The sequence below is a fragment of the Chionomys nivalis genome, chromosome 5, assembly GCF_950005125.1.
Source record: "Chionomys nivalis chromosome 5, mChiNiv1.1, whole genome shotgun sequence".
NCBI classification, from domain to species: domain Eukaryota; kingdom Metazoa; phylum Chordata; class Mammalia; order Rodentia; family Cricetidae; genus Chionomys; species Chionomys nivalis.
In genome coordinates this window covers 29688673-29700695 of record NC_080090.1, presented here as the reverse complement: position 1 = coordinate 29700695, position 12023 = coordinate 29688673, and the positions used below count along the sequence as shown (strand labels likewise).

General features: G+C 36.4%; 1 protein-coding gene across 22 annotated transcripts in view; it reads right to left on the bottom strand.

Annotated features, from left to right (window-relative positions):
- Slmap (sarcolemma associated protein) overlaps positions 1 to 12023 on the bottom strand; it is a 132057-nt gene that overhangs the window by 46066 nt on the left and 73968 nt on the right. For 8 of the 22 annotated variants that reach the window (XM_057769214.1, XM_057769213.1, XM_057769225.1 and 5 more), the window contains exons 9-11: positions 10947 to 11087; positions 9486 to 9623; positions 6710 to 6878 (exon numbers count right to left, since the gene is read on the bottom strand). In XM_057769214.1, coding sequence (XP_057625197.1) covers positions 6710 to 6878; positions 9486 to 9623; positions 10947 to 11087 — 448 coding nt within the window. Of the gene's footprint in view, positions 1 to 5872; positions 5924 to 6571; positions 6623 to 6709; positions 6879 to 9485; positions 9624 to 10946; positions 11088 to 12023 lie in introns of all 22 variants that reach the window. The other 14 variants (XM_057769208.1, XM_057769207.1, XM_057769219.1 and 11 more) reach the window with 3 other exon arrangements.

Sequence of the window (12023 nt, the reverse complement as noted above, 5' to 3'; positions counted from 1 at the left end):
ATTGAAAAGGACCAATAAGGTTGAATATATTTTAGCACATACTTTGGAATTAAATAACTGAAAGTAGTAATTTATATAATCATGAGTTTACTCTGAATGGCTAGCTTTTAAAGGTACAGTTTTTATACAAAGAGCTGAAAAAACAATCAAAACAAATATATTGCTTTAAAATATATATAATATTTAATAATAATAACATATTGATTTAAAATACATTTCTCTTTCCACTTTTCATATGTACCTTTCTCCATAACAGGTTTGTAAATACTCAAGTGATTTTTGTGTTTTTATTGTTGAATTAATTTCATGTTCTAACAATCTCACTTCAAAGTTGTTGGTCTTATTTAAACTTTAAGAATGTATAAAATCAGCCAGGCATTGATACATATGCCCAAGATTCCAACATCCAGGAGGATGAGGCAGGAGCACAGTCATGAGTCTGAGACCACATGGGCTACAAGGTGACTTTCAAGAGACCTGGGACTATGATATGAGCCTTACTTAAAAAAAAAAAAAAAGTTGGAAAGGGGTTACCACACAATAATTTCTTTACATTTCTAAGAAATTAATGAGACAGATATATTTATACATTCATTTTCACAAATGACTTCCCACTTAAGTACCTTAATCTATACCATACATACCATTACATTACATTGCTCATCTCCACCCAAATTATCATGTTCTACACAGTTGAAAATAAGAGCTGCATAAATGATTTTGCTTACATCAGAAATAATCCATTTTGTAAAAAGTAGAAGTAAAAAAGAGAAAATTAGAATTTAACACAGTAGTTAAAGAACTCCAGTCCTTTTCTTCACTAAGTCAAAGGTCAAAGGCTAACCCATAAATCTAGATAACATTCTTCAGTTACATATCCATGTCTTCAAAGCTACACAAGAGATTCTAGAAGGTCTGGTGTTAAAAGGCTGTGCTCCAATGTGGTAACTACCAGGAAGGTAGGTCTAAAGGCACTCAAGCCCGGAATGAGCACTACCCTCACTATAAACTCTTACTCCTCTCCTCCTCAACCAACCCACTTCTCCACTGTCTTGTCTCGTAGAACAGGCAGATGCTCGCAGTTGTAACAGTGACTCCTGACATCTCCTAATTAACTGCCTTCCTAACCTTTCAAACCTGTCATTTTCCTTTAACTAGTTACACAGTACCCAAAGGGTCCATGAAAGATAAAAACGGGGAGAAAGATGAATACAACTTTTTAGAGAGATGAATAACAAGTACAGTACAGTCCCAAGTGGAAAACAATTAAAAATTAACTGCAACAAAAATCTTGGATTAAAGAAGTAATTTAAACAAATTGAATTCATCAACAAGCTAACAGAAAACCCCAGTAGATTAGAAAATGTCAAGGCAAAAAGTTGTTTTATATAAACTCTAAACCATAATAACACTTTCAAAACTCAAACTATACAATATCATGTTAAGTGTGAAAATGTGTTTGGATAGGTAAAGAAAATATAGTTCATATATGTGACAGAGTTTTGGTTTTATGCAGCCAAAAAGAATGAACTTAGATCATCTGCAAGAGAATGGATAGAACTGATTATCAGCATGTTAAACAAGATAAGCGAGACTCAGAAAGACAAATAGCAAAAGTGTCTTTCATATGTAAAATCTAGATTGAAATGTATATATAACATATGTGATATGAAAGTAGGAAGGGAATATGTAGGGTGAGGAAGTAGCCTAAAAGGAGGAAGAATAAGAAAAGATAATGGGAGGGAAAAAAGACAAATATATCTACGTATGACCTAGCTTTAATCCACTTATTTATTTGATATGAAAGCAAAAGGAACCATTGGAAAAGGAGGAGAATCAGTGGAGAGGGAAAGAGGAAAGGGCAAATGTGCACAAGAATGTCATAACCTTTCGTATATGCTTACCAAAAAATTTAAAGACTTACTTGGAACTAAACTTGAACATACATAAAGGACTTTATGACATTTATCTGAAACTAAATTTCAGACCAATATTAACCAATTTCTGGTGATTCTTATTAAAAAACAGGAATTCCCCTAGGTGGTCTGAATGAGAATGGCCTCCATAGGGTCATATATTTGAATGTTTGGTCCTCAGTGGAACTGTTTGGGAAAGATTAGGGGGTGTGGCCTTGTTGGATGAGGTGTGTCACCAGGGTGAGCTGTAGGGTTTGAAAAGCCCAAGCCAGGCCCGTCTCATGCTCTCTTGGCATGTAACTTGCAGACCAGATGTGTGCTCTCTGCTACTTCTCCAGCCCCATGCCTGTGCCACGCCTCCCACTGTGATGACATAGACTCATTCTTCGCAACTGTGAACTCCCAACTAAGTGCTTTCTTCTAGAGCTGCCTCGTGGTCACGGTGTCCCTGAACAACAACACAACAGTAACCACAACACTCACTGTTTCTCACTAGCCTAAAAAGCACCCTAGTTTTCCACGCAGGAACCCAAAAGTTCAGAAAAGGATTTTGGATTCCCTGCCAGGTGGGTTCTAAGAATCAAACCTGAATCCTCTGGCAGAGCAGTAAATGCTCTTAATCACAGCGCCCTATATACTCTATTTTTAGTATCTGAACCCAATCCTGAAAATGTTTAGTAGACTGGCTTAGCTCAAGTCTGCTATCAATGTATACACACACACACACAAGCACCTTTCACATGCATAAGACAACCCCGTCACCATCCATATAAAGCATGACACTTAATAGTTTACTACTTGATTTCAGGCCCTTAGAAATTAAGTTGACATAACTACAGAGCATATTGTCATCACTGCAATCCAAAAGAAATCATATGTTTATTGGAAGGAAAACTAGTCTCTGTGATATTGGTTAAAGTTAAAGAAAAGGAAAAAGACAAACATGGAAACATAAAAAAGAGAACTATGCTATTTGAATAAATTTTTACACAAATGAGCTTTCTGTGGATTATGTTTTCTATATACTCATGTTGTAGCTATGCTACTGTAGCCACTAACTATACATATCACCAAGCCATTCGAATGTGGCTCATTCTAACAAAGATATGTGGCAGGCATAAAATAAATACATAATTTCAGATAGCTACTAAGGAAAATTAATGTGAAATGCTTCATTAATAATCTTTAAATACTGACTAAATGTTTAAATAACATTTTTGATATTGTTGGTTAAATAAAATTTAGTTTTAAAATTTTTTACTTGCTCTTTTTAAACTTTATTGTAGTTAGCAGAAAAATTTACAGTTTACAACTGTTCTATTACTTCTAGACAGCACTGTGCTATGCTCAAACACACACTTAAATAATCCTTATTTTAAAAAGAAACAAAAATTTCTGGTGTGAAATCTGCTTGTAAAAAAGTTAAATCACTTCAGAAAGAGTTCATTGGAAGAATAAACCACAACATCTCAAGACACTGCTGACATTTTCTTTTGCATCTATATTTAGTATTTTCTCTACTATTTCAAGGGTGATGTTAACTTAATTCATAAAAACCATGGCTATGAACTTTGCAATGTTTGAAAATGTAAATTATCTTATTACAAAGTCCATTCCACAATAAAATGTGGCATAAGATAAATATAAAACTATGTTTACTGTCAAAATGTCCTACTAGTTATTCTTATGCTACTTAACTTATTGCCAAAAAAGGCCCAAATGTTTTAAAAATGGAAAAATAACTATAGCAAGGAGTTCCCCATAACAATACAAAATATTTTATTTTAATATTAAATTAAGGAGTCTGGCTATTTGCTAATAGGAAAGCAGTTTCCTGGTCTAAATTTTCTGGCAAAAAAATTACACAGTAATTTGATAACTTTTGTTAAAAGATGTTTTTTATGTATATAAAGATTCTTAACTGAAAAAAATGAAAGTTCACAGCTTGCATTAATGTAACACTTGACACATATTCAAGGAAACATGGATTTAATTAAAAAGAATATAAGCAGAAAGGAAAAGACAGGCAAAATAATAATGGAAATCATAAAATCATTTAAGGAAAATGAATACTTAGAAGACAAAGATTAACTCAACAAAAATTTGCTAAACCCTTTTAATGAACAGCAACTAAGAGTCTTGTTAAAATGAACACAAACTGCACTTCTAAAATTTCTCAAACTCAAACACTCAAATCTGAAAACCTTAAGGCATTTTACAAAATACATTGAATAGTTAAATAGCAATTGATAATTTTTTTCTTGAGAATCCTAACATGCATGATATATGTAATATTAGACCTTGACTGTACAGTTCACATATACATGACTTTCTGAACCTGCTTTGGCAGTTACTATAAGAAACTCTTTTTTCCTTTTTGTAATGATGGAATTGAATCCAAGGCATAAACTAGGAAAACTCTTGAAGCTAAATCTTCAGTTCACCCATTTTTTATTTAACACAAGTCAAAAGAAACTCCTTCTTAACTTTGACCTCTTGCTATGAATGATAAAGATATACCATGATATGTGGAAAACAGTTTCGTTACAAATTCTATTTCTTTTCTCTTTTCTTTTTCCTTGGTTTTTTCCAAGACCAGGTTTCTCTGTAGCTTTAGAGCCTATCCTGAAACTCATTCTGTAGACCAGGCTGGCACCAAACTCACAGTGATCCTCCTGCCTCTGCCTCCAGAGTGCTGGGATTAAAGGCGTGCGCCACCACCACCAGGTTACAAATCCTATTTCTGACCTTGACATCTTCTAATAACTTCTTCATATTAAAACGAGATAGCACATCAGTACAGACTGAAAATAACTCCATCCCTTTACTGCTCCAACCGTCCACACTTAAGGTGAAACACACTCTTGGAGTATGTACTCAGTCAGTCTTAGAGGGAAGGGGCGAGGAGCCAGTGAATGGGGATCTGAAGACTTCAGAATTACAGAAGCCAGTGACCTAAAAGCTAGGTCCTATGTGCTGTGCATGGTGGCTCATGGCAGACAGCACTGAGTTCACTGCCAGCCTGACTTATTTAGACAGCTCCAGGACAGCCAAGGGACACAGCAAGACTGCATAAAGAAGAAAAGGGAAGAACAACAGGAAAACTAACGTAGTGGCTGCAGGCTGTTGTCAACGGAGAACTCCTGCTACCCAGAAAAACCATGAATAAAAGAACCAGAAACTACCAAAAAAATTTTCTGACTAGAAAGATGCCTAATCTCATTTTCTTTTTATTTATTAATTTTTTTTATTATTTTTTTTGGTTTTTCGAGACAGGGTTTCTCTGTGGTTTTGGAGCCTGTCCTGGAACTAGCTCTGTAGACCAGGCTGGTCTCAAACTCACAGAGATCCACCTGCCTCTGCCTCCTGAGTGCTGGGATTAAAGGCGTGCGCCACCACCGCCCAGCCCCAATCTCATTTTCTGATCAATAAAACAGAGGGGTAAAGTCATTTCCATCGGCATGGTGGCACACTCTTTAATCCCAGCATTCCAAAGGCAGAGGCAGGTGGATTGCTGTGAGTTTGAGGCCAGCCTGATCTAAAAAGTGAGTTCGAGAAAGCCAAAGATATACAGAGGAACCCTATCTTGAATCCACATGTTCAATGGACATTAAATAAGTTTGCACACCACCATGGAGACCTGGAAGCTGAGCACAATGAACCAGAACAGTAATAGAGCTCTTTGGAAGGGAAGAGCCATATCAAACAAGCCACAACAATGAAAACCATTTTCTTATCTAAGTCATTGCAATTTCCACACAACAAGGGATATCTAAGAACAGATCACATCTTGTGTCTTAGTCTATAAAGAGAATCTGAGTTTAAAAGACAAAACTCGGCGATAAGTACACAGTTATAAATGTGTTTATTCCAAGCACCAAAAATCATTACGCATTTAGCTGTCTGTCCTGCTTAAATGATAAAAGGATATCACAAAAAAAAGTTTTTTACGCTACCTTTTTCTGTGCTCCCATTTATTTTAGGTAAGAAGTCATCAACTTGTATCCCTAGGATTAAGACAGGATATCATTGCCTGATCAAACAAAGTATTAATTTTAAAACTGGCTTCAATGTAACTTGGCATTTCCTATTCCTACTCACACTGACTCTGTATAGAACACTATATTCAGAAGAGTTCAAGCGCCTTTCTTTACTAATTCAGGCTTGGGGACCTTCCAAAGAACCTCAAAAGAAAGAGGATCCTAAGACCACCACAGAGGCAGGACCCTCACTGTCTGCAGGACTACACAATGGTGCCCTCTGGTGGCAGGACCCTCACTGTCTGCAGGACTACACAATGGTGCCCTCTGGTGGCAGGACCCTCACTGTCTGCAGGACTACACAATGGTGCCCTCTGGTGGCAGGACCCTCACTGTCTGCAGGACTACACAATGGTGCCCTCTGGTGGCAGGACCCTCACTGTCTGCAGGACTACACAATGGGGCCCTCTGGTGGCAGGACCCTCATTGTCTGCAGGACTACACAATGGGGCCCTCTGGTGGCAATCATGAACATTTTAAAAGAAGATTTTCTGAAAGTATCCTTTGATTCTTGACATGTAAACTATCAAATGTGAGAAGTAAATGATGTGAGAGGTCAAGGATGTGAACAAACAAAAGCTTAGTGAGAACATCTGTAAAGAAGGTGACACCTACCTAAGCTGCTGCATTCTTTAAGAGTTTTCTCCTGCAGATGTTCTAACCGTACTGTAAAAAACAGTCCAAGAAAAACATATTTCACAGACAAAGAGAGCAAAAATCAAATAAAACCAATTTCTGTATCAGCTAGCTTACCTTGTAAAGCTGTTAGCCTTTCATTGGTGAAATCATTATCAGCTTGCAAAGCTTCTATTTTTGCCTGGAGCTCCTGTTCTTTTTCTTCCATTTCATCTATTTTATTCTGTAATTCTTTCTTCTCAGCTTGTCCCTTCTGTTGGATTTCCTCCTGTTTCCCCTCTGCTACCTGTTGAGTAGGGCTCTTCAGTCATTTCATAAAACCTCACCTTGCTTTAAGCAGCCTAAGGCCAGGACTGACTTCATTCATTCATACTTCTAAGGAATCTATTCAGAATTAGAGAATATATTTATAAAGCTGATTTTCTAAAACGAAGACAGAGATGTAATGTCAAAACTGACATGGCACTGAGAAGGGAAGAACTTAGGAGCAAACAAGCACTCACAAAAATGAACACACAGATAAGGAGTCAAAATTAAATCCTCCATGTTTTTTAAATGGGAAATATATAACCCAAATTTACTATTATTACAACTTGTTTATACATTCTAAAATGTTATATCAATTTAAAATTTATTTGTTTGGCTAAAAAGATGATGGCACAAACCCTTAAACACGTTTCTCTTGACAAGACCTCCCTGAGAACTACCTACCATAGGTGATGCTTGGCCTATCTGACAAATACCTATCTTGTACACACTCAACTGAAGCCAGGTCATTTTTCTCTTGTATTAATTGATTTTTAAGTTAATATCACAAAGGACTGTGCTTTACTGTGGTATTCTTCATACATGTGTCTAGACATTTATCCTCATTTGCATTGCCCTTCCCAATGACTCCAGCCTCTCTGGCTGTTTCCTTTCCTCGTTCCAAACAGTTCCCTTTCTGCTTTCATATGATGTGCGTTCTATTACCCGCTCCTCTCTCCAACCCCACCATCTCTTCCTTCCCTCTGGACCCCCTTCTAGTTTCATGACCCACCAACAGATAGAAATTACACTAAGATGGATTTTCAGCAATGTGGTCACAAGACTTTGAAGGACTAACTAGACATTATTTTATGGTCTGATTTCTTTATTCCAAATGTCCCAGAGGGAATAGCAACTGAAACAGAATCAAGAGCACACCTGAAGGAAAACCAGGGCTCAGACAAATTATCCCAAGCTCCCTTTGAGTTTGTTGCAGCACTGAACAACTGGTCCCTAACTTTGAGAGGCCCCCCAAATGAGTAGGTTTTAAAAGGGATCAGACTATATTAGATTTTGTTAATTCTTTTTTAAAAAAACTTTATTATTACTATATGTACATATGCACATATGATGCATGGGTAGGTGCACATGGAGATCACAGCACAATTCTGTAGTGTCAATTTCTTTCACCTTTACATGGGCCCCCAAGAAAGAACAGGCTTGTATGACTTTACCCTATGAGACACCTTACTCTTACTCTAGCTATGATTCTCTCTTTTTATAATTTACTATTTACTGCATGTATCTCATTTTGGCCCTTGACTACCACTTTAAAATTTATTATTATTAATAATAAAATAATGATTTATTATTAATAATAAAGTAATTAATAATGTATCATTATTATTTGCATGTGTGTGTCTGCCTACATATCTTTGTGTTTACATGTATGTATATTACAAGGCTAAGTTCTGGGGCATGGGTGCCATGGCCCTCACATGGAGATAAGAGGACAACTTTGGGGACTTTCTGTCCTTCCACCATGGGTTCTATGACCAAACTTAGCTCTTAAAGCTTGCATGACTGCTGTGGGAAATGTTCTTGTACTCTGTAAAGATTTATTAAACTCAATTTAATAATAAAAAATATCAGTTTAAGAAAATGCTGATTGACCACTACCCAGGCAGGAAGAACAGGCGGGACAACCAGACTAAGAATTCTGGGAAGAGGAAAGGCTGAGTTAGTCACCAGCCAGACACAGAAGAAGCAAGATGAGAATGCCTCACTGATAAAAGGTACCAAGCCACGTGGCTAACACAGATAAGAATTATGGGTTAATTTAAGTTGTAAGAGTTAATAATAAGCCTGAGCTAATAGGCCAAACAGTTTATAATTGTTATAAGCCTCTGTGTGTTTCTTTGAGACTGAATGAGTGCAGGACAAAACCTCCAATTACACAGGACAAGTGCCCACACTCTGCATCATCTTGCCAATTTGTATCATATGAGAATAGATGCTGTTTGTTCTTTTCTATACCATCCAATCTTAGTCCAGCGGTGGGGAAGCAAACACTGAAAGATGACTATTGTGAAGCATTGACTCTATTTCTATCTACAGGAAGTATGTCTGTTTTAAAGGCTTTCAATTCTCAACAGCAATGGAGGGTAGACGAAACAGAATACATTTTCTATTTTCACTGTCAATTTCAACGTTTCAGTTTTACCAAATTTTACATTAACAATTAGTGAGTGATGCATAAACTTTTAAGCTGTTTTAGTAGTTAGAGACTATTAGCTTAACATGCTTTCAGGTAGAGTAAAAACAAAATGTGATGGTTTGAATAAGAATGCCCTCATAGGCTCATATGTCTGAATACTTGGTCCCCAGATGGTAATGCTGTTTGGGTAGGTTTAGGAAGTATGCCACAGAAGATGGGCTCTGTGGTTTCACAATCCTCAAGCCAGTCCCAGTGAGCTCTCAGCTTCTAGCTCCAGTCACCATGCCTGCTTGCTGCCACGCTTCCTCTCCATGATGCTGATAGAGTCTTAATTTCTGGAACCTTAAGCCCAAATAAACTTTTCCTTCTATAAGGTGTCTTGGGTATGGTGTTTTAACACAACAGTAGAAAAGCAACTAATATACATACCTTTAATTTATCAGATAAATCTTTAATTTCATTAACCGCTCCATTATATTTATTGGCTAACTCTCTTAATTCTTCCTGAGTCCGTTCATTCATTTCTTTTAAGTGGGTACATTCATCTTCAGTATTACTCAGACTTCTCTGCAATTCAAGTTCACATGCAGTTCATTTAGAATAAATGAATACTTATTTAAATTTTATCATAAGTTCAACTTGTAAAAATTATAGCTTGGACTATCAACATTTGGACTAAACTTGTATAAAACTGAATTAAAAGACAAAATAATTTCAATTTATTTCAGGAACATGTATACTAAAACACTACTAAGCATTTTTTTTTTAATGTTGGGAAATGGGGCAGAAATAGCTACCTATTTAACTTATACTTTAGAAGGGTCAACCAGTACAACTTTGAGCCTTGAAAATATTTTAAAACCACCAACTCCTTTTCTATTTGTTTTTGAAACAAGACTATGTTACTCGGGCTGACTTCAAATTTACTATGGAGTCCAGGCTAGCCTGAAATAATCTGCCTCAGATTCCCAAGTGCTAAGATTAAAAGTATATTTTATCATATCACCTCTAAGTCGAAAATCCTTAAAGTAACCTTAATACCACATAGCATTCATCTAATGCGAAAACAGCAATATAGCTTGAAACTTTACTTGTATGTCAATTAATCAAGCAACAATGAACATAAAGCCCATACAATAGAATGAGACCATAATACAAACTATCCAGGTCCTCACACATGCTAAGCACATGCACACTGAGCTAAACCCTCAGTCCCAAAAATCACAGTTTGATTGTTCCTAGAACCTAGAAGATATCCTTCATAAACTCCCAAAGCACAAGATATAAGGTTATTCTAGAGCTGTGGTTCTCAACTTCTGGGTCATGACCTTTGGGAGAGGGGTCACCTAAGACCATAGGAAAACAAAGATATTTATTTACACTGTGATTCATAACAGTAGTAAAATTACAGTTATGAAGTAGCAATGAAAATAATTTTATGAGGAACTGTATTAAAGGGTCGCAGTGTTGGGATGACAGAATCACTGGTCTGGAGGACGGGTACAGTAGTAAAGTTCTCGAGCCCATCCTCCACTAAAACACGGCACATTTATAAGACACGGTGTCCACATCTTTAATTCAACCACTAGGGAGACAAAAGTAGGTGCAGTTCTGTGAGTTTGGGGCCAGCCTGCTCTAACAGCAAATTCCAAACTAAGCAGAGGTACATAGTCCAGTTCCCAGCACACATCTCAGATGTCTCAAAACTGCCTATAATATTAGGTCCAATGGATCTAAGACTCGGACAACTTCACTCGCACACACAAACACACCCACGTGCACACACAAACACACCCACGTGCACACACAAACACACCCACGGTATATTACATATAGACACATAATTTTAAAAATAAATCTTTAAAACCAGTAACAATAAAAATGAAATACCTCAACTTCTGAAAGTTTTCTGACCACTTCGATTTTCTCCTGAAGAACCCGCCTCAGGGACTCTTTGGCCGTTGTCTCATAGTTGTGTTTATCCTCCTGCAGCGCTATGAGTTCCTTCCGTAAACTATCTTCGGTTTGATTCTAAAACAAAAGACAATTATATTACACCTAAGTTAGTTTTCTTTGAAAACTACGTATGTTTGAAAGAAATAAGCACATTACGATACTCTAAATTATATGTTAAGGTACTCCCCCAAAACAAATGTTAGCCTGCTATTAACTGAATCTGAATTTTAAAGTTGTATCCGTAAATTATGCTCTTAGAAATTATACTAATTCCAACAGGAAAGAGTTAAAGGCAATAATTTCTCTCAAATATCAAGATTAATTACTCATGTTCTGTCATCATATTTCCATCTGTGAACAAAAATCATGGCTATCAAAAGCACCAAACATTTTAGAACAATGGCTAAGATAAAAGAGTAAGAGCATCCTGTGGAAAAAGGAAGACTCCAGGTCCAAACAAGAAAGGTGTAAGGTGAGCATGGAGCGTTCTGTCTACTGCAGCCACAGGACGCTATCCAAGTCAGCTTTATCCAGAGAGACAGCCTTAAGAGGTTTACTCATACAAAACTCTGGATAATTTGATAATCAACAAAGCTAACTACTAGTATAGACTGAAACACACCAAATATACTTAAATCTGAGCAGGGAGAAAGTACTTCATTGTCATTCACTGGTGGATAAAAGGAAAATCAATTTATTCTTTTTATCTAGTAAATAATAGGGGTGGGTCTCATTCTATTTTTTCTGTGTAAAACATACTTTGGGGTAACAAAATAATTCATGAGGGAATAATTATCTTTGAAGAAGTAATCCAGCTAAGTAAATGAAAGAATAATGGAATTATATCACTATGTTAAAAATCTTTCATAAAATAATGGACATAGTGAAGAATCACCAATGACAAAATTCTAAAAAGAAAGCCATTTAGTCATTATGTTCTTTGACTAAAGAACAATCCATGAAGTGTTGTTGGCAAAAAAAAAAAAAAAAAAAAAAATCTAACCCAGACCA